This window comes from Cupressus sempervirens, chromosome 3, assembly GCF_028749045.1.
Source record: "Cupressus sempervirens isolate cs-2001-9-10 chromosome 3, ASM2874904v1, whole genome shotgun sequence".
Taxonomy (NCBI): Eukaryota; Viridiplantae; Streptophyta; class Pinopsida; order Cupressales; family Cupressaceae; genus Cupressus; species Cupressus sempervirens.
The window spans coordinates 946,084,080-946,106,813 of record NC_143120.1 but is presented as its reverse complement, the minus strand read 5'-3'; the positions used below and the strand labels follow the sequence as shown (position 1 = coordinate 946,106,813).

Sequence of the window (22,734 nt, the reverse complement as noted above, 5' to 3'; positions counted from 1 at the left end):
AATTATCAAAGTTTGAACCATGTCAAAGTAACATAATTAGTTCAAACAAATTTTAAGACCTATAATAGTAACACACAATTTAAAGAAGATTCAAATCAAGTCAAATATTCTCTACACAACGCTTGGTTAAAAGAAGTTTGAGTTTTTCAAAATGTTGCTTGCTTTCATGATTACTCTTTCATATTGGGGAAATGTTAGCATGTAATCTTCTAGGTGTACTGTATTTCATAGTTTAGATGGTTATGACCTATAAACAATAATGCATCTTGTCTTTTGCCCATAAAATAGTGATGATTTTTTTCTTTCTTTGTAGGAATCAATTAGCTCCCTGTAAACAAATGATGCATATGTTAAACTGTTTAACATGATTGGTGATGCTATTGCAACATGTCCTTTGATACCACATAGGTTGGGAGGAGACTGGACCTTGTGACCTTATGCTTTACCACTAGAAGCTCTTGCTAATTTAACTAGACCCCCAACTCTGTAATGTAGTTTCAATAAATATATAGCTCCTATTGGGCCTAAAATTTTATAGCACTTTTTAAACTACACATAGACATATGTTGGTAGTATGCATTTATAAGTTCATTGCAGTTGTGCTTTGGAAAGACAAATTCAAAATAAGAAGATTTTATGGATATAAAAACACAATTGTATATTAAATAATAGGAGAAATAAATGGCTTCTTTCCAATTTGTGGTTGGAGAGCTAAAAGAGTCATCGATGACATGACAATTAAATACTAAAGACATCTATATTAGATGATCATGCTGAAAATGAATTGTCTAGTCTTTTTGATTGAAGTGGTGTTAATAGTTATCAAGAGAAAAAAACAAAGACAAGCATATGCAAATATTTGTAGGAATAATGTATTATTTAATTGACTAAATATTATTTAATGACATAGGATCATTTTTCTAAACATAAATGCCTACATAAGAAATCTATCAACTTGTACAAACTTGAACTAAAAAGGTCATTAAAATATCACCTACCCAATAAATGTCAAAATAACTATAAAAAAGGTATTTTGGATTAGGTGACTACAATTGACTTCAAAATTAAAAGATTATAATTGACTAATTAAAATACATAAAGTATTTTAATTCTATTTAAAAATTAATAAATAATTATTTTGATTACTACTATTACTACTATTATATTATTACATACTAACTCCATAGATCATTCATATTTAAAATATTTCAAATATGATAAGGGGGTTTCCCCCGCACATGTATATATCACATTCTGATAAAAAAATTCGAACAGCCTTGATTCTTTTTTGGCCTCTTGTGAAGACGGAGGAAACCTTCTGAATAAATCAAATTTGGCCTGCTAGTAAAAAATAATAAAATAGAAATTTAGAACCCGCAGGACCAGAGATCCACATTCCCGGTTTTGGTTATTTGTCATACCAAACTTCCTTAGTTTTTTTGGGCGTTGAATATTGTCGCACAAAATTTGTGATTGACACTCGATAGGTTATTCCACTGTTTTTCTTATCTACCCACTTCTCAAGTAGGTAATGCTTTGATTTTATAGAAACAAATGAAGTTTTTCTGTGATCTAGGTAGTTCAACACTCCGAGTCTTGCTTTTACTAAAAATAGTCCGAAAAATTCGGCTCGCAATTTCCGATATCCATTAACGCTTTAGAGTGTGCTTGGCTTGTGGTGGGTGTTGGAATCGGTGGCTGTTGTAGGAATCTCCTGACAATCAATTCATTTAAAAATCTTTGTGGGTGTTTGTAATCGTGTAGCATTAGCAAAATCTTGGTGGGTGTTTCGGTAAATCCATATTCTTAAAAAAATATGGAAGGCGTCTTTGTAATCTTACCATGATTTTGCTGAAGGAATTGAATTGATTGTGTAGAAATCGTCATTGGACAGATCTGATCGGTTTACTTTGTGACAGGCAATTTCTAGATGGATGATCCCAAGATATATGCATTTGAAGATGTGTCAAAACACAATACCGTCAAGGATTGTTGGCTTATTATTGCAGGAAAGGTATGTTTGCCTAATTTGATTTGATTGAGCATGGGGAATGTTAAAACTCCAATGGGTCTCTAACTGTAATGATAACATCGACATTTGTAAGGATGTATGTTTCTATGAAGTTTTTAGAGTCAAGACCTATAATGTTTTATTGATTGAATGTCGACATGTAATTTCATTCAGCTGCCGGATATTCCGTTAAATTCGTGCTTTGGAATTCATCATCCCTAAAGCTGTAGATTACTCAACATTGAATTTCATTGGGATCAATTTGTCTGTATTTAATACCTTAAGCAGCTTATAACATGTAGATACTGAATATCGATTTTCTTGGGGACCAACCCATATGTCTGTATGATTCCAAGTAACTTATAACATGTGAATTGGAATCTTCCTTAAAATTTTTAATGTAGACGATCCAATAATTTTTGCTATGTGATGGAATTTTTAAAGGATCAAATTAATTTTTTTTTGTTGTTTTCTGCTTTTGGAGGACTGTAATTTGATATAATGAATTCTCCTTGCTGGATAGCCTTAGGGTTAGATGTTATAACTAATAGTATTTCTTTGGTCAAAGGCACCCAATACCTTCTCCAAGCCGCATCAACTGAGGCGGACGTGGTAGTTTATCAAATATTAGTATTTTCGCATGTCTTCTAACCATTAGAGTCTGAGGTACTGTTAACAAACGTTTTTCTCTGTCATTTGAGGTCATCCTATCTGACAAATACAAAACTGGTTGATGGTATTGTTCATTGATAATATCCGGTGATCGTGTCTTCTCATATTACCTGCCTTGCCACTTAGGTTATGGTCTTGTGAGATTGGCCTCAAACGCTAACCCTTATGCATTAAGATGGCAGAGTTTGATCTTAGGTGTGGGAGAAATATCTCAGCATGGGATACACGTTGATTGCTGGACAAAGGTGTTCCCATGACCCAGGAAATAACTTAAACCGGAGAGATCACGCTGGCCTTGCAAATGGTAAAGTCCCAAAAGTCTCCCATATACTTAGCCAACAAGATGCTTTATCTTACTTTCTGGTGTTGTGTTAAATTAATTGCAGAATTCTGATGGGATCATGTGCAGAGTTAGGTTTGCGTGCTTAGAATGCTATTCTCTCAGGCTGGGAGAGCTGCGCAACACCAGCCCAGAAGGATGGTTTTGTACCATATCAAATTGTTCACCAATTTATTGTTTACCTGCCGTCCAGCTGGGTATGCTGTACAAGATATATATAGAACATAAAAGGTAGCCTTCAGTTCCACAAAAAATACTTTTAGGGTTGGTTATTATTGTATTTTCCTTTAAAAATCTTGTGTACGGGCTTCAACCAGACCAGAACTGGGACCCGTATCTTATAGGGAAATGGCTTGGCTATAGAGGATACCAGGAAAGCCATAATACACTATAATACCTTTCTGTAGTTCTCTGAATCTTGATCATGTCTGTTAAACCCAGATTGAGATCTGTAACTCTTAAGCCAACTAATGTCATAATCAATTTGGGACCATTTGTCTTCGATAAATCCTAAAGGTCTCTTTACCTCTTGTTGAAGTACGTCTCGAACTCAACTTACATTTAGTTAACCCAGTTGAGGTTGCTTAACTTGGATCAAGGCCTGATTAATCCAAGAGGATCTCTTGACATGGATGAACGTTTGTGTGCTCTAGTTGAGGTGTTTTAAACCAGATTGAAGCCTATTTAGTCAGAATGAAGCTGCCTCTGAACCATTTGGAGAGTTGGTTAATCCGGTTGATGTCATTAACCTAAATCAAGGTCTTTGTATCCGAGTTCTTAATTCTTTCAACATAACACACAACAGTGTTTTATTTATAGAAGATAGTTGTATGTCACAAGTGGTTCGAGCTAAAAACTTGTGAGATTGGGTCATAATTGGAGGATACATCAAGCTATGTATTTCAGGGACAATTTTGGATTGGGTCATGCTATGTATGAATACTTGGTTTGATCAAGCTTTTCAGGAAAAGACAGCTCATCTCTTGAGAATCCAAAAGCAGAATAGAGAACATATGTTAAAATGGAAAAGTCAACAATTTTAGCTGCTGGCTACATAGTCATTTAGAATATTACAATGGAACAGCTTGGCATCATTAGTATTCTGTCTGGTGATTTGTCTGTGATGGTTAAATGAAAAACCTCAATGGTTGGGGAGGACTTACTGACCACCTTGTATTATCCAGGTTTGATCATGTGTAATGTCCCCTTGTTGGAATAAGATTTATTAATAACTAATATTATACAGGTTTGATCATGTGTAATGTCCCCTTGTTGGAATAAGATTTATTAATAACTAATATTAATCTTGATAAGTAGGAGATAATTTCCACAGCAAGTCAAATTGTGATATAGCTATCAGGATTTAGCTGTGATTTTTTAGTCAAACTCATTGACCCATGTTTCATGAGTAGTGATTCAACATGAATCCATCTCTCATGAGAATAAATGGAGCACTTAGCACTCTTTGGATCTAGGTGATGCTCACAAGGGTGAAGCACCGGGACTTCCCGGGAGGTCACCCATCCCAGTACTACTCCAGCCTGAGCGCGCTTAACTACGGAGTTTCCTCCATGGTTAAATCCAAAGCTTGCAACCCCATTTGCAAAGCCTTCACCAATTGTTGTGCCTTATGAACCATTCAGCTCATCAACTGATAAGTAGGAATGAGCTTAAGGGGCTTTCTAATAAATTCAGCTCATCAATTGATAAGTAGGAATGAGCTTAAGGGGCTTTCCATTCAGCTCATCAATTGATAAGTAGGAATGAGCTTAAGGGGCTTTCTAATAAATGGTTCATAAGGCACAACACTTGGTGAAGGCTTTGCAAATGGAGTTGCAAGCTTTGGATTTAACCATGGAGGAAACTTAGTAGTTAAGCGCGCTCAGGCTGGAGTAGTACTGGGATGGGTAACCTCCCTAGAAGTCCCAGTGCTTCACCCTTGTGAGCATCACCTAGATCCAATGACTAAGTGTTCCATCTATAATCATGAGAGATGGATTCATGTTGAATCACTACTCATGAAACATGGGTCAATGAGTTTGACTAAAAAATCACACAGTTAAATCCTGATAGCTATATCACAATATTAATCTTATTAAAATATTATTGAATAAAATTAAAATATGATATAAATAAAATATAATTAGATTTAGTGAATTGTCAAAAGGCATGAAACGAAGTCACAACTCCCTCAATCATGAGATATCGAAGGGAGAATGAGTCATTTGAAAGGGATATGAATGGAGCAAGGAAAATTGGAAAATGGAATGTGGAATAATCAGGTTGGAACTGGAGCAGAATTCAGAAATAAACTTATATTAGAAATAAAGAACAACAATTAAGATTAGTGGAGAAGGGATTAACAAAGTGGAAAAGACACCGCCCTTGGGAAGATATATTAATATTAGAAAGTCGTGAAGTGCATTTGATGGGAGCAATGTTTATATCAGACTTACATTTGCAGATCTGTGAATGAGAAGATAAAAAGAAACATCGTTGAAGAAAGGTTGAAGGCATAATTGTAAGAATAGTTATAGCAGAATTGTATGGAGAGTATATGCAGATATAAAAAGGGAATTTATGTAGATATAAGACAACAATGTTAGTCAATGTTTGAAATGTAATGCACAGGGTCAATTTTCTCTATAAAGATCAGGGTTCCAATAGATTGTAAATGCATACAAATCAATAGCGCTAATAATTAAATCCTCTTTTATATGTAAATCATGTAATATCAATTGGACTCTCCAATTTCTCTTTCAACAATCAACTATACTATGGATTGGGGAAAATATGATGGGGCCTTTGGAGATTGCTTGCCACAACTAAGCCCAAGGGCATAGAACTTCTAACCAAGACAATTCGACCCTTTGGCCTCACAAGTGGTGGGAAAATCCAACCAAGACAATTCCATCCAACTCGAGATAGCGTGCTTACATTGTGGGAACTAGTCTTCTGCACTCATTTTATGCTTATTAATCCACATACGATTGTTTGTAGGAAAAATGTAAATATTAAATTAAAAATTAAAGAGTATCTAAATAGATTAATAATTCCATTATTGTCTTAAATTATAATACATTATAGAATATATATTAAATTATCATATTGCATGCCAAATACTTCCTAGATCATTGGTTTCTGATGTATGATTTGAGGTGTTGGTGACTAATGGTGAATGATGATTGAATAAATGCTAATTTGAAAGAGAGACACTTGATTCCTGAAATTTTTGTTTTCTTTATCCCAAGATGATGTGATGACTGATGTGGACTTGATGATTGTTTTCTTGATCTTGCTGGTTGATTGTTTACTTGATTCTTTGAGGGATTAATATGTGATGGATGAGTGGAGGATTTCGATGTGTGAGTGATGATTGATGGGTTATCCTTCAATGGTTGGATTGGATTCTTCTCTATTGGTAAAAGGTGGTTCTTTATATTTTATTCGTAGAAGGGTCACCTCTTTTCAACTTGTCCACACTAATACTCATCAGTGCTGATTCTCTATTGAACTCCCGAATGGTTACCTCTCTGTCACATCTGTTGAAGCTATTCTACCAAATTGAATCCTGAGTGGTGTACATAATATTCGAGAACTTGGATTTATTCTCTAAGTCATCTCTTGTGAAGGAACTTATTTTGAAGAAGTTTTCTAGCCTTCCCTTCAAGTTATCCATAGTTATTTCTTCCTCAGTCAATCCTTATGGAAATAAGGCTACAACTGTATTAAAGATTCCCTTATGAATATTTCCGGTCACCTTAATCGGGCGGACTCCATATTGGAATTTTCAAATATTTCTTTTCATGTGACTACTGCACTATACTAGCGAGCGAAATTGTATACCTCACCTTTCCTTACTACACTATCAATCTGTATTTTTCTGGAAGTCTCCATTAGAGCTTGCAAGTGTGGGATTGTCTCATTATCATAAAGATGCTTAATATCCCATGTGACATTGCGCATTGTATCCTAGAAAGAATAGCTAATGCCCTGCCTTACATTTGAATAAAGTCCTTGGCAAATTTACCTGCCTCATTCTGAATGCCTTTCACCCATTCTTTTGCACCTTGGGTGATTTTCCTCATTTTGTCAATACCTTATACTGATTCCCTTGGCAGAATTCCAGGGGAAAAACTCTTGGTCTTCTTGCCTAACGGGGCAAGATAGAGACTAGAGATATCCTCACAAGGCTTTGTTCTCATTCTTCACTTTCTTGGCTCTTTCTTCCAATTTCTTCATTCTTTCCTTCATTTATTGGGCAGAATCATCAAATTCTTCCATCACTCGTTCCTTAGTTGCATGTCCTAGATCAAATGTTGTTACATTATATTCCTCTGGCGTATTCTGATCTATGGCTTTATCAACCATAGGCATGACAACATGCAGAGTCTTGGACCTTGATTCATCCCTGATCATCTTGGAAAATCTATTTACCTTGCCCTTCTTTGTTGGCTTGTTGCTTTGGTTTAGGATCTCTTGTAATTCTAATGCAAGATCAATTTCTTCTTTGGGCTCTGTCTGCATCCTTTATCGCAGCCAATCTGGAGCGGTCGTATGCTGATCATATACTAGCAACCGTTCTTGTCCCTATACCATCTCTTCGTTGATTTCTTCTTCTACAATGGGACTTTGTGCCTCTCCCAAATCTCCAGCTAATATTGTATTAAGTCATTCTTCTACAGTAGGTTCTTGCTCGTGATTCTCTTGCTGGACAAATTCTTGATATGCATTGATACTTTGCCTATCCTGTACCAACATAGGAACATGACCTTCCTGCGACCATCTTCTCTTGTTGGTTCCAACTTCCAACCTCTTCTATTATGAAAGGATCATTTTCTACATCTGGCCTTTTCTTTTTCTGCAGAGGTGAGGTTGTTCACTTGGCATGTCTAACCTTTTCCTCCATTGTACATCATGGAGAACAATCTTCCCTTTTTCCTGCCATATATTTTCTGATGGATTCTCTTCTGTCTCAGTTCTAACCTCCTATGATTGCCTAGGTCTATCATCCTGCATCTTTATGTCCCATCAAGTTATAGGTCAAGTGGACATTACCTGGCTTCAGTCCGCTGACTTGATGTTCAACTCACCATCTTGTGAAATTTAAAATTGGTCTAGATATTGAATCGTGATCTATCATTTCATGCCAAGACAAATCATGTGGCTGGATGATCGTTTTCCTTTCTTTCTGAGGTTCAGGCTGGATCATGTTTGTATCTTCTCTTGCTTGATCCAACACCTAGAGGATCCTGCATGCTCTGATCATTCTAAGAGACAACTCGAAGAACATCCTCCTCTTAATCTTATACTTGTCTGTAGCATTTGCCCTAAAATCTTCAAGATGCATCTTGTGTTGGTACTTTTTGCCACATACCACTCTAATTCTACTTTAAGGATTATAATCCATTCTTCTGTATGAAATGTCAAATGGTAGAACTTCAGTTTGTCTGCTGATCTTTGTGCTACCTGTAGACATGGACACATTTTTATCAAAATTGCCCATGGTCATTGGGAATTCAAGTCCTCATTTCTTCTTATTTTTATGAATATCGTCATATGCAGTCAACTGCTAATGACTTCCAGTGACTTGATATTGTCAGTCGGATACCTTGGAAGTCTATATGGCTCAAAAGAGAATCTTGAAGCCTAATGTAGAAGAAACTTGGGAATTGGATGAACCATGATCTGTATTTTCCACCAATTTCATTACTTAAGATGATAACCTTGTATAAAAGCTGCCTTGCAAAGCTTTGGCAATGCACATAGCAAAAACATCATCGGCTAACAAAGTTGACCAGACTGTAGAGGTGCAACCGGGGACAACACTCATGCACTTTTAACTGATTTGGACCACTTCCTATTGGTCCCTTGCATCTCAATCCTTCGTATCTGTTCATTTTGGCGTACATATATAAAATACAAGCTCATATAAAATGCCCTTGATTGCTCTTGATTTCTGAGCTACTTATCCAAGTTGTTACAGATCACTCCCGACTCATCCATAGATTTGACTCCATCAATCGCTTCCTGATGCAGAGCATCCTGCACAACCAACAAAACCCTCAAGGATCTTTCTGATCCAAACTCAATTCAAACTCCATTAGCTTCTGAATGAAGCATATAACAAGATTAATTCCCAAGATCCACAATTTGTTCATCAAATAAACTCATTAAAATGGAAACATTCCATAGGGAACCAAGAACTTTCACAACCACATCTTGCCATAGCATAGCTAACCTTCACCAAATCCATACATTAGGAAAGCAATATCCTCAAATTCATCATAGTTATCATCATTTGCATCATCAAATCAGTTACTCACCATAACCAATCTCAAGGTTCACATTCATGTGTAACAACCAGATTTCTCGGGTCTTGATTAACAGCTAATATACTCATAGAATATAGTTATTACTTCATTTCCATAGGAAGACAATTATATCAGTCATGTTCATGTGAATGAGATTTACCGTTAAAATCAGTTAAATAAAATTTCTTAATTAAGAACTTAAAATGTCATCAATGATTTTATTGTAGAAATTAAAAACCACATACCATGGAATTTGAATCGATAAATCATTGTAAGAATGCTTCTGCAATCATCCAGATTAGTTTGCAAATACCATTATAACAATATCAAATAACAACTACTATCCAATACCGCTACATCGAAATTAAATGACGATTACCATTAAATACCACTATATAAAATTAGGGCATCACATACCACTGTATCAATTAGGGCATCGATTACCATTGGATCATTTAGGGCTCTTGATACCACCGTATCACTTAGGATTTCAGATACCACTGTATCATTTAGGGCTTCAAATACCATTGTATCACTTAGGGCTTCAGATACCACTAATTCAATTAGGGCTTTAGATACCACTGTATCATTTTTTTTCTTTCTGATTGCTTAACTGTGGCAATAACATAAGATTAGAAGATATGCTTATATTTATTATTCATATAAATGAAAGATTGATATAACAATCCATTAGATAAATCTTTCTCTCGCATCTAAATGTAAAATAATTGTAATGATGAGAAAACTCAATTAATCTTACCCTCTTATTGCATATACTTCATAAAAGTAAAACTACTTGTTTTCGAAAACAATTGAATGCATAGCTTATCTTTGTTTGTTGTACTTTCCACAACTTGAGGAGAGGTGAGACATTGTCAGGGGCTTTAACCACCCAACCTCGGATCATAACTTTATTCCCCACACAATCTCTAATGAGAAAGGCCCTCCCTACCTAGAATTGGACTTGGAACCTCTGTCATCTACCGAGCAATTTTGGTATCTATACCACTCAACTTGACAACAGGAGATTACAGTAACATGACCATGCACGAGCTATTAAATGATATTATTCTAGATTAAACATATCATATTTGACTTTCATTTTCTAAGTCATTATAGACTCCATCTCACCTCTTCAACCTTTTCCATGGCTATACAGTCGGTGAATCTTAGGTGTTCGGATCTTAGAGCAATCGGCTCTATCAATTATACAAGAAGATTACATGCATCCAACATTTGACAATCTGTGATTACATGATTATGCTCTTTAAAGATTCCAGAATTGAATTTAATATCCATTGGCATAATAATTTATGGATCCATACCATGGTTACTTGGCTTTCACTTGCTATGAACGAGGTTAAATTTAAAGAAGGTCAATCTGTAAATTCAAACAAGATATCATCATGATAAATGCTAAGAATTGCTGCTATGAAATTCGATGTTATTGTACTTTTTATTTCAGGTTTATTGCATTGGAAAACTCTCCCATAAGAGATACTATTCGACTCTTTTATGATGAATCAGGAAACTATGAAGTAAGAAGAAGATTCATTAATCATATCATGGATTATTCAGCAAGCTTATAACATAATCATGGGTAAGAAAGATAATCCTGAACCTAGCCGGCTGCTATAGAAATAAATAAACATAATGGAATGGTAATCCCATGACTTGTTAATGATTCGGAAATGTTTTGATGATATTGAACTTTGTTCGATCTCTTCAGCTGCTTGAGGGGTCATCGTCAATGCTCTCAGCCGTGAATCTCAGCCGGAATTACTTGCACGGCAAGAAATAGATATCGCTTTGCTTTTTCAAGTTATTAATCGATATTTGCATGGGTAAATCACTGTATATTGCTATGAAGTTGGCTAAAGAAATTTGAAAATAAAATTGTAGAGGGAATCTGGAACTATGGAGGTAATGCGCTTGACACTTCTCTTGGCTTCCATATAAAGGAACGAGCCATGACTTCTTGGCTCCCATCGGTTACGAAAAGATTATTCGCCCATTCAAATTCCAAATATTAAATCGATTGGAAAAAGAGAGGGAAAAGAAAATAAAAAGGTTGGAAGAGAAGTTGGAAAGATTATAATACACTTCGAATTGCTAAATATTAAATTAATTTTAATGCCAAGTGTTAATCGGTTAAAAGCAAGAAATTTAAATGAAAGATATTAAAATGGAAAGAATAGAGCTAGAAGATTATAATTCAAATGTTATTATATTTTGAATATTATTATAATTTTATATTTATTTATGTACATGTAAATATATTAATAGGGTAACATCACTTTATTAAATTATTATAATAAAATGGTGCCATATCATTTTTGTATTTATATGCATGTATATAAATATATCTATTATAATAATAAGGTGAAAGATCATATTAAATCTTTTAAGGTACGTTTTATATTTTAACTCAATTATTTATGTTTCTCAAATTATTTATTTAAATAGCTCATGTGGGTCCCACAGATGTATCTTGTTTCAAGTTGCTAGGTTCTCAACCCATCTGCCCAATGATGGTGATGCTCCTGTGCCTAATTCTTTTCTGACAATGCTTCCACCCCTTCGACATGTTTTCTACAAGGAAATTATCCGTAATTAAATTATATATTATTTAATCATAAATAATCATAACGGTTAACCATCTTCTCAATTCCATGAATTCGTGATAAATGATCAACTAGCTTGTTATCTTTACTTGAAATTAGAATGACTAACCATCTTACCATTTTGCAAGATTATAACAAATTAAACTGCCAACTGACTTCATGTGAACCTCAACGGCTATATTTTAAATTAGGTCAAAAATTGGGATGTAACATCATGCTACAAAGCCCTTGGTGTCACAACCATCATTCCATGCCTAATCGTTATTTGGAACTGTACAACAACAGTTCATCAACAGTAAGATCTCTACATTACCTTTCAAAAGAGTACTTTACTAAGCCACTTAACCATATCACATAAAATGTCTTTATCTGCTGTCCACATTAGAATATTAAGTCTCAACAATCTTAATCCTGGTCACAATCCATTAAACAACATCAAGGTCAGTCAATTTTCCATCCTCTTTTCCATTCATACACAATGTAACAATAAATCACATATTTAATGACAAATAAACTTTACAAGTTGACTGTCACTGCCTTAAACAGAAAACACAGGGATTTAGGTTATCAGCATTGTGAAGACGATGTCCTTTAGTTGCAAGGCTATTGGACCAGAGAGGATCCATTCTAAACTTCATTAGGTATTAGATCACCTTACAAATAAACAGAATTCTTCTATGTCTGTGACTGTCATTGCATGACAGTCTCAACTGTACATGCACAAAATTTGTGCCAATCTTCCATGGATGCATTGTCATACATGCTGCAGGAGATTCTTAGTGTTGTCTCAACCTTATTTGATCCTTTTTATGCCTTCCAGAGAATCTTTAAACATCAACAATTGGAGATCAATTCAGTTGACTGTTAAATGTTAAAACCATGAAAACTTACCATGTAAGCCCGCTAGGGCATCAGATATGTCAACAGCCATGCGGTGTTTTGAACTCAAATATTCTACATTAGAAAGGGGATTCAGTCAAGTGTTAGATCACATAATTGGAGGATTTTGCCATGGTGCATATAGCAGTTATCGACTCATGATTGATCAAACGCCTGTAAGTGAGGGTTTTAGAACCGTTTTTAGAAAACTCATTCATTCTTACTCTACTATTCATGGTCAGTGCTCAAATTACATCCGTAACAGAGTTAATTCATTGTGCTACAAATCCAAATATGTTTTAGAACCCATTCAATCCATTTACCAATAGAAAAGTGTCTTGGAAACAGTAAAAAGTGTGATGTTACAGGGGACAGTCAAGAATATTACTTATTTATTCTTCAATAAAATTACATTTCAATGACCCTCCTAACGATCACCTTCCTTCCTACTCCTACAATCCAACTGTCCCATGACTGAACTTCTTCCCCTTTACACCAACTTTGCACATTTGACAACATTCCAGCACTTTTGCATGGCAATGTTTTCTTGACACATTGACAACTTTTGTATTTGAATGTCAAGCTTAAAATAACTTTGTACGAACACCTCAATCACCTATGGATGGACTAAACAAGACATATTATATCATTTTTACCCTTCCTTGGGGCATTTTTGCACAATTTGACCTTCTTGACTGACGCAAGATTGGGTTTGCCAAAGGAGGCAAGTCCAAGCTACCCTTGCTAAGAGTTACACATGGAAGCTTTATTCAATAAATCAACAAGGAAACAAGAGGCCATTAGTAGCATCACAATAGTTGTAATTATTTCACTTCACATATAAACAAAGCAATATGCTTGGCTGTGAGGCCTTCCGGGTTGCGGCCATATACAATGAGAATTACAAAGTTAGCGTCCAAGCTCGCATCTTCTATCTTCTTCTCTTCAAGTTGATTATTTCCTACATCTAATTAAGCTTCTTATATAGCCAGCTAAGCCAGAAGTCGACTAATCAAGCATTTAGCTACATTGTGGGTCCAATCTTGGAAGAGTAAACCAAAACCCAAGCAAAGGACAACAAAAGATCATGCGTTCTTAGGAATAGGGCCAAATACGAGTTAGGAGTTGGCTCCTAACCGCACAAGACACCATGTCAACATAGGAAATTGCGCCAAAGGAAACAACACACCTCATTGGATGAAAATTGTAGGAAATAGAGACCACAAAGAACGACAAATAACTCCTAGAATATGAAACATTAGGAGATACACACTTGAAAAAGGATCTAGGATAGGTCCTTGACATGATATCAATTGCGCACAACTTGAAACCAAAAGCAGCAATGACTACTTCATGAACAAAAGATTAGTATAGAAAACAAGAATTATTTTTGGTTGATACAAGATTGTTCAATGACACAAGATGCTTTTGCATCAGATACTTAGGGTTAATAAAGAATTGATGTCCACATCAGGCGTTCTTGATATTTTGACCTAAATCATAAAGATCCAACTCAGCTTGTGTAATCCATGAACTATCTCTTACTGGTTTGTTTGTCCACTTAACTAGGTATTCCATGTAGTCTTTTCCTCTGGTACTCTTGTTTATTTTGCTATTCAAGATCCTTTCATTGCTATCTATTTTCTTCTTAGGATAATCCCAGTATAACTCGGGGACTTGCACCCCCCTCCAAAACCTCAAAGTACTCGTTCCTGCACTAGGTGCTTGAGTACCGAAGTACCCCCACTCCGTCATTTGGCAACCATGCCGCTGTTGGGATGGGTACTTGAATTTCTATTTGAAATTTGATTTTTGAATGTTACTATTGGGTATGTAATATCTTACTAGATTGAATGTTCAATAGTTCTAGCTCATGTTGCAATTTTTCTATGTTCAATTATTTTAATTTTCCATGTTCCAGTGAAACATCATTTCATAGCTAGCATTTCAAGTTTTATGTGTATACTATAAAACACCCCTCCCTGTCCCATCCTCTCCTTACCGCCATCCCCCAACCGTCCCCTAGTCGTCCTGAAGATGAGGCACATTTTCCCCATGTCCCGGAAACTCATCCCACTGTCTCGACGTACCCCAATACTGGGGTAACATTGGATCATAATCTAGGTTATCTTTCAATTCACCATTTGATTCAAAATACTCAAAGATATTTGCAATGTTGAATATAGGTGAAATATCCATATCTTCTAGTAATTCAACTTCAAAAGCATTTCTACTATCAAACTCTCTTAAAATCTTACAAAGGACTAAATTTCTTCATTTTCAGCTTACTATAGGTAACAACTGGAAATCTGTCCTTCAAATGAATGATAATCTCATCTCCAACCCCAAAAGATTCATGTCACTCTTTTATCCACTCTTTCTTTGTACTCCAAATTACCAATCTCCAAATTCCCTTTCACATCTTCACGTAAAGTTTTCATGAAATCTGCAAATTTGTCAGCTTCAACACTTATCTTAACATCAACAACCAAATCCCTTAATTTAGTAGTTCCCTTAGGATTCATTTTAGTAACAATCTCAAAAGGTGTCTTCTTAGTGCTCCTATTAACATAATTGTTATGTGCAAACTCTGCTTGTGCCAAAACTAAATCTCAGTTAGTGGGGTTATCCCCAATCAAACATCTCAACAAGTTACCAAATCTTTTGTTCACAACCTCACTTTGTCGATCTGTTTGTGGATGAAATGGGGAACTAAACTTCAACTCTGTATTCAGCGTCCTCCAAAGTGTCCTCCAGAAATAACCAATAAACTTAGTATCTTTGTTCGAAACAATAGTCTTAGGCAAACCATGCAATCTTACCACTTCCTTAAAGAATAATTCAACCACATGTACTGCATCAGATGTCTTCTTATAAGGTATGAAATGAGCCATCTTTGAAATTTGTCAACCACTACAAAGATAGAATCATTACCTCTCTGAGTTCTAGGTAAACTGAGAACAAAGTCCATGTTGATGTCTTCCCAAGGCTTACTAGGTACATGTAATGGTGAATACAACCCCAAATTTTGACTAGTTCCTTTTGTTGTTTGACAAATTCTGTAACCTCTAACCAATCTCTGCACATCCTTATAAATTTGCTGCCAAAAGTACCTATCATAAATCAACTTTACTATTTTATAATCCCAAAGTGTTTTGCAAGTCCGCCATTATGCTTCTCCTTCACGATGTTATCTCTCATAGATTCTCTAGGTATGCACAACTGAGGTCCTTTAAACAACATGTCTTCCTAAATGAAATAATCAGTCCAAATATCTCTCACCATTTGATCTTTACAAGGTTTTGCAAAATCAGGATCAGTTTTATACAAGTACTTCAAATCATCAAAATCAAGTACCTCAATTCTCATCTTTGTCAACAAATTCCTTCTTCAGTTTCAAAGCATTAGCAACTTTATTTGACTATCCACTCTTATGCTTCAATGAAAAAGAAAAGTTCTGCAAGTACTCAACCCTCTTCATGTGTCTCTCATTCAACTTAATTTGACTTCCCAAATATTGCAAAGCTTTATGGTCAGTGTACAACACAAAATCTTTAGGCATCAAATAATGTCTCCATTTCTTCAAAGCTTGAACAATAACATAGAATTCCAAATCATAAACTAAATTTATCCTCTTAGCATTATTCAACTTTTCACTAAAGAAAGCTAAAAGTCTTCCTTCTTAACTCAAAACAACTCCAATGGCATTTCCACTAGCATCACATTCAACGTGAAAAACTTTATTGAAATCAGGCAAAGCAAGTGCAGGTAATTGTGCAATCCTTTGCTTCAATGTTTCAAAACTCTTTTGTGCTCCATGTGTCCATTTGCTATCTCTTTTATCTCCTCTCATAGTCTTTGTCACACATTACAAATAGAACTGAAATTTCTGACAAACTTTCTATAAAAACTTGCACTCATGAAATGATCTAACTTCTCCAACATTCTCAGTTGTAGGTCAATCAAGAATAACTTTTACCTTTTTAAGATCCATCTTCAAACCATCAACGTAAATAACAAAACCAAGGTACACAATTTCTTTCTTCATGAATGAACATTTCTTCAAGTTAATCAACAATTTCTCTTCTTTCAATCTCTGCAATACTTGTCTGATATGCTCAAGGTGCTCTTTAGTTTTACTGAATATTCAAATGTCATCAAAATATACAATCACAAATTTACCTAAGAATTTCTTCAGAACTTCATTCATCAACCTCATAAAAGTACTGGGTGCATTAGTTAAACCAAAAGACATAATCAACCACTCATACAAATCCTCATTAACCTTAAAAGCAATTTCCATTCATCTCCTCTAATTCTGATATGATGATAGCCACTTTTCAAATCAATCTTAGTAAAATATTTTGCTCCACTTAAACAATCCCTTATTTCATCCATCATAGGAAAAGGAAATTTATACTTCATTCTGATCTTGTTTATAGCTCTAAAATTAGTGCACATTCTCCATTCTCCATTCTTTTTAGGTGCTAACACAACAGGTACTGCACAAGGACTCAAACTTTCTCTAATCAGGCCTTTCATTCTTGCACTTGTCTATTCAACTCAGCATTTTTAGTAGGTGTAAGCTTATGTGGTGCTTTATTAGGCAAGCTAGCTCCAGGTAGGAAATCCATACAGTGACTAATACTTCTCACACAAGGTAAACTATCAGGTACATTATTAGAAATGATGTTTGAAAACTTCGCCAACAAAGATTCAATCTCAGGAGCATGTTCTAGTTTATCTTGTTTCTTAGTCTTTCTAGGAATCAAAGAAAAACAAACATTCTTTTTTTTCATATCCTTAGCAAACTATTTTCCATCAACCAAACATACTCTGACTGTGGTACAATGATTGTCAAGCTTTTCAACCAAAGGCTATAATACTTTCTTCTTTCCATCAACCCAAATAGTATAATGATTCAATCTACCATTGTGCAAAGCTTGTCTATCATATTGACAAGGTCTACCCAAAAGAATATGATAACAATCCATAGGCATAATATCAAACAAGACTTCATCATGATAATTCCCAATTTTGAATTTAATAAGGCATTATTCAGTTACAAGTATATTATGCTCCTTCCAGATCCAAGCAACATGGTAGGGTCTAGGATGTCTCAATCTTTGCACTTGCAACTTGTTAACCAACTCCTTAGAAGCCAAATTATCAGAACTTCCACCATCAATGATTATTTTGCAACATTTTCCGGTGATCTTACATTTGGTCTTGAACAAACTCCTTAGAACAGGTTTTTCACCAACTTCTTTGCTCCATAAGATTCTTATCAGCATTAGATTCTCACCAATTTTAGGTTTATTAGGTGTCTCAACAACTTCTTCACAAGATAAAGTGTTTCTGCTACTACATCCAATCTTCTTTCCAGAGTTAGTACATTCAAAAGCTCTATGTCCTTCTCCACACTTGAAACAAGTGCCCTTAAACCAAGATCTTTCCTCTCTCTTTCCACCATTATTGTTGCTAGACTAACCGGCATAATTACCTCTATTTCCATTAGGTTCTTCTTTCCATTCTGTCTTTCCCTTATCTTGCATTGCATGGTCAAATCTGCTACCTTTTGCATAGGTTTTACTTCCGCTTCTTTGAAATCTGCCACCTCTACCTCTTTGTCTTTGATCTTCTTTCTTTGCCAATCTTTCTTCAGCTTTCAACACATACTGATATGCTTCTTCCACACTGTCCATCTTAACATAGCTGATCTCATTTTGAATAGATATCCTCAATCCATTTAGGCATTTAGCCACTTTCTCAACTTCATCATTAACATGTCTAGATTTAATATCCAACTTGTAGAATTCCTTAGTGTATTCTTTCACACTCATGTCCTTTCATCTCAAATTTTGCATTTTCCTCAACAAATTGACTTGCTAATTTGGAGGGAGAAACTTCTTCATCTTTCCAATCATTTTCGTTGATGTCTTGATCTTTTCTTTTCCTCTCTTCTGTCATTCAATTTGTAAATGATCCCACCAAAGTGAAGCATGGCCTTTCAACTTTGTGACTTCTATCTTCACTTCTTATTATCAGGAGTACCTTCATACTCGAAGTATTTGTCCATCTCAGAGATCCAATCCAATATTGCATTAGTCTCAAGTCTTCCATTATAGCAAGAAACTTCATTAGCAGGCCTAGTATTAGCCCTAGACAAAACCCTCAAAAGCCTTTCTTTATCTTGTTCAACCTCAGGTTCAAGATTAAGATTAGGGCTGCTTCTTCATCACCACTAACATTTTCAAGATGTACACCTCTTCTCTGGGCTATCTTAATAGCTTCAAGTCTTGCTTCAATCTGCCTCAACATATCCATTATGGCATTATCTGCATTTCCCCTACCACGAACCATCTTGACAATAGTTCCTACAAGATCACAACCTTCTGCAAGTTGTAGGTCAGATTTCAGATCTGCCACCCTACAACCAAACCAATAAGGTTCTCCATGATCCAAGCCACAAGAAAGAACTTTGCTTTGATACCACCTGACACAAGGCTGGGTTGCCAAAGGAGGCAAGTCCAAGCTAGCCTTGCTAAGAGTTACACACGGAAGCTTTACTCAATAAATCAATAAGGAAAGAAGAGGCCATATGCAACATCACAATAGGTGTAATTATTTCACTTCACATATAAAGAAAACAACATGCTTGACTGTGAGGCCTTTTGGATTGCGGCCAAATACAATGAGAATTACAAATCAGAGTGCAAGCTTGCTTCTTCTATCTTCTTCTCTTTAAGCTGATTATTTCCTACATCTGACTAAGCTTCTTATAGAGCCAGCTAAGCCGCAAATCAGTTAGTCAAGCATTTAATTACATTATAGGTCCAATCTTGGAAGAGTAAACCAAAATCCAAGCAAAGGATAGCAAAAGATTATGCGCTCTTAGGAATAGGTCCAAACACGAGTTAGGAGTCGGCTCCCAACTATACAAGACACCATGTCAACATAGAAAACTATGCCAAAGGAAGCAACACACCCTGTTGGATGAAAATTGCAAGAAACAAAAACCGCCAAGAATGGCACAAAACTCCAAGGATATGAAACAACAGGGTATGCACAGTTAGGACAAGGATCTAGGATAGTTCCTCGACATGCTATCATCTGGACACAACCTGAAACCAAAAGTAACAACGACTAACTTCGCAAACAACAAACTGGTACAAAAAACAAGAAATATTTTTGGTTGATGCAAGTTTGCTGAAAGACCCAAAATGCGCTTGCATTATTGACCCAACTAAGACCCTATTGAACCACTTTGCACAAATGACACAAATTGCCTTACATAACAACTTAACATGATTTGAAATGACTCATAATGCATCAAAAGTGACTTTGTATACGATCATAGACTCAAAAACCTTGTTACATTACTCATTGTGTTCCTTTGGTGCTAGGTGCTCTTACACCACTTCCTCAATGAAGTACCACATCTAAGGCTAAAAAGTGCAAGACTTAGGATTCCAAATATTTTGCTCGATCATCACTAGGTCATTGTATTCTTGCTTAAGATCCAACCAGGCAAGCTATTTGGGCAATTTGGAATGGTAAAAGTCTTGTTCTTCTGCATCCACTTGGGGTTGGTAACTCCATCTGTAACAAACGAATTTTCCTAACCAATTTTAAACACCTAATTAACAAATAACTGATTCCATTTCACATGACAATGACTTCTATTAACTAAATCTAACTAGAAAGAAGTAACAATTTTCTATTCTATTTGCAATTTATATTCAATTGTTTAAAGGAAAAAAATAAATGAATACATTGCAACATTTAAACCATAACTAACTGATAACATGTTCAGCTGAAAGTAAAGTAATAACTATCTTCTAAATCAACTAATATTTTCATTTAATTTATGCTTTTCAGAAATCTAAACTATCTATTTATTCTTCCCTGGATCTAGAGGTAAAAGTGCACAAGAGACATATAGAAATAATGAAGAGATCCCTTTGTCATGTTGTTCAAGCCTCGACATTGGTGAGAGGAGAAGCATTGACATAGGCTTGACCTCCCAACCTTGGATCATACTTATCCCCACACATCCTAATTTAATAGAATGACCCTCCCGATACCCTCCCTACCTCGGGATCGGGCTTGGGATGTTCTTAAGTCCAGCCATCCGAGCTATCTAGTGGTTTGAGTGTCCCATCAGTTATTCCTAAATAACCTAAAGCTTATGGACAAACAAAAAGATCTCATGATTGGCACATATGCCTATAACTACCTTGGCCAAGGATTTCAATTTGGGTTCGTAAACCCGATCTCCACCACTCGACTCGACAACTAATATAGGATTTGCATGAGCTATTATCTTGTTTTTCATTACATAGTTATTATATTTAATTTCATTGTTGATTTTTGTAGGTGATCTCCACCTCTTCACCTTTCATGGCTTCCTTGCCGATGAATCCTAGGTGCTTGAAGTTTATAACCATTCTATTTAGAATTACACCTCTTCACCTTCATGGCTTCTTGCTGGTGAATTCGTGTTTGAGCTTTCTGATATTTTGATACACCTCTTCACCATTTCATGGCTTTCCGCTAGTGAATTCCTCAGTGTTTATAATCTCATGAATATTAAAACTTCATGTTTATGCAAATACTGTTATCAACACTTTTTACAGTAATAATTCTATCCCAAAAGTTTGTTACCAGTATACAGTGGTAGAACTAATGATCTCAATCACCCAAAAATTGCAATAGACTATTGGTAGAGTAATGTGGGTGCTTGAGCATTTGGCTTATGGTGATAATTAGTGAGATCAGATTACACAATGGTTCCCTTTTTACTTTACTGCTGATGTATGAATGGCTTCTCAACTAAATATCAAGACAATATTCGATTTCTTTACACACATGGCATGTCATAAGCTGACTACAGTCGGTTTAGAATTCAGAGATGAAGACATCAGTTAAATGTAATATGAAATAAAAGATGACCTGTGTTCATGGCTGAATATAAAATGAGAAATGGACTTCGCCCATCCTCGGTCAGAACTCCTATTGGCAATCACCACACCCGCGGTTTGGAAACTAGATTCGTAGACAATAGAATAATGGAGGAGTAATGGAATGATTAGAGTACTTAGCTTTGCAAAACGGAATGGAAGTTTTGGCAAGAACAAATTCATACCGCTTGAAGAATCATATCAATCATGGAGAGGAAGAAGATGTGTCTGGGTTGGTTCATGGCTTGCCTTAAAGGGCTAGCCGTGACTCTTCGGCTACTTCTGGTTTTCAAGAAATTCCTTCGAACTCAAAACTCTTTTCGAATTGAAAGGTGGAGAAATGAGGAGGGAAAGAAATAAGAAGTTGAAAGGTTATGCACTTATTTTATTAATATAATATGCTTTTTTATACGTTCATGTGTGAATAAGGATGAGGTGACATCATTAGATTTTATAATTATAATTTATTGGTGTCACTTTATTTTTATATATATGTGTTCATATTTAAGGGTTTATTATAATGATAAAATAAGAAAATTCAATAATAAATTCAATAATAATTATGTTTAATTTAGATTATTTTATGTTTTTATTATATTGTTTTCCTAATAGCTCATGCGGTTACATAATGTAACCTGTGGTCAAGTGTTCATATCCTTTCCAAGGTAGTCTTAGGTCATACCTGCCGATCTTGATGACTGAACAAATCAACCATCCCCTTCCGATGATCCTGTTTAGCAATGCTTCCCCTCTCTTCCGTCTTCTTCCTGCAATCACCCAAGCAAAACATTTTTGCCAAGACATTAATTCAAATATATATATTTATTGATCGGTAGTTCCAATCAAACAATTGCCAATTATCTAATGACAGTTATAGCTTGCTTGCTTATTTTCACCAACGTCTATAATAATTAACTCATTTCACATGATC

The 22,734-nt window shown here is 35.4% G+C and overlaps 1 protein-coding gene and 1 long non-coding RNA gene across 5 annotated transcripts in view; both read left to right on the top strand.

Moving 5' to 3' along the window:
* The first annotated feature begins 1,278 nt into the window (after nt 1-1,278).
* Nucleotides 1,279-22,734, top strand: part of LOC149569865 (cytochrome b5-like) — a 34,832-nt gene continuing 13,376 nt past the window's right edge. The window contains exons 1-2 of one of the 4 annotated variants that reach the window (XM_089822581.1): nt 1,279-1,528; nt 1,920-2,014. In XM_089822581.1, the coding sequence (XP_089678707.1) occupies nt 1,931-2,014 (84 nt within the window). In that variant the 5' untranslated portion in view covers nt 1,279-1,528; nt 1,920-1,930. Of the gene's footprint in view, nt 1,793-1,919; nt 2,015-22,734 lie in introns of all 4 variants that reach the window. The other 3 variants (XM_089822580.1, XM_089822582.1, XM_089822579.1) reach the window with 3 other exon arrangements.
* Nucleotides 2,021-4,065, top strand: LOC149569866 (uncharacterized). Its single transcript, XR_016362825.1, has 3 exons — nt 2,021-2,677; nt 2,810-2,987; nt 3,093-4,065. It is a non-coding gene; the product is annotated as an uncharacterized LOC149569866 (long non-coding RNA).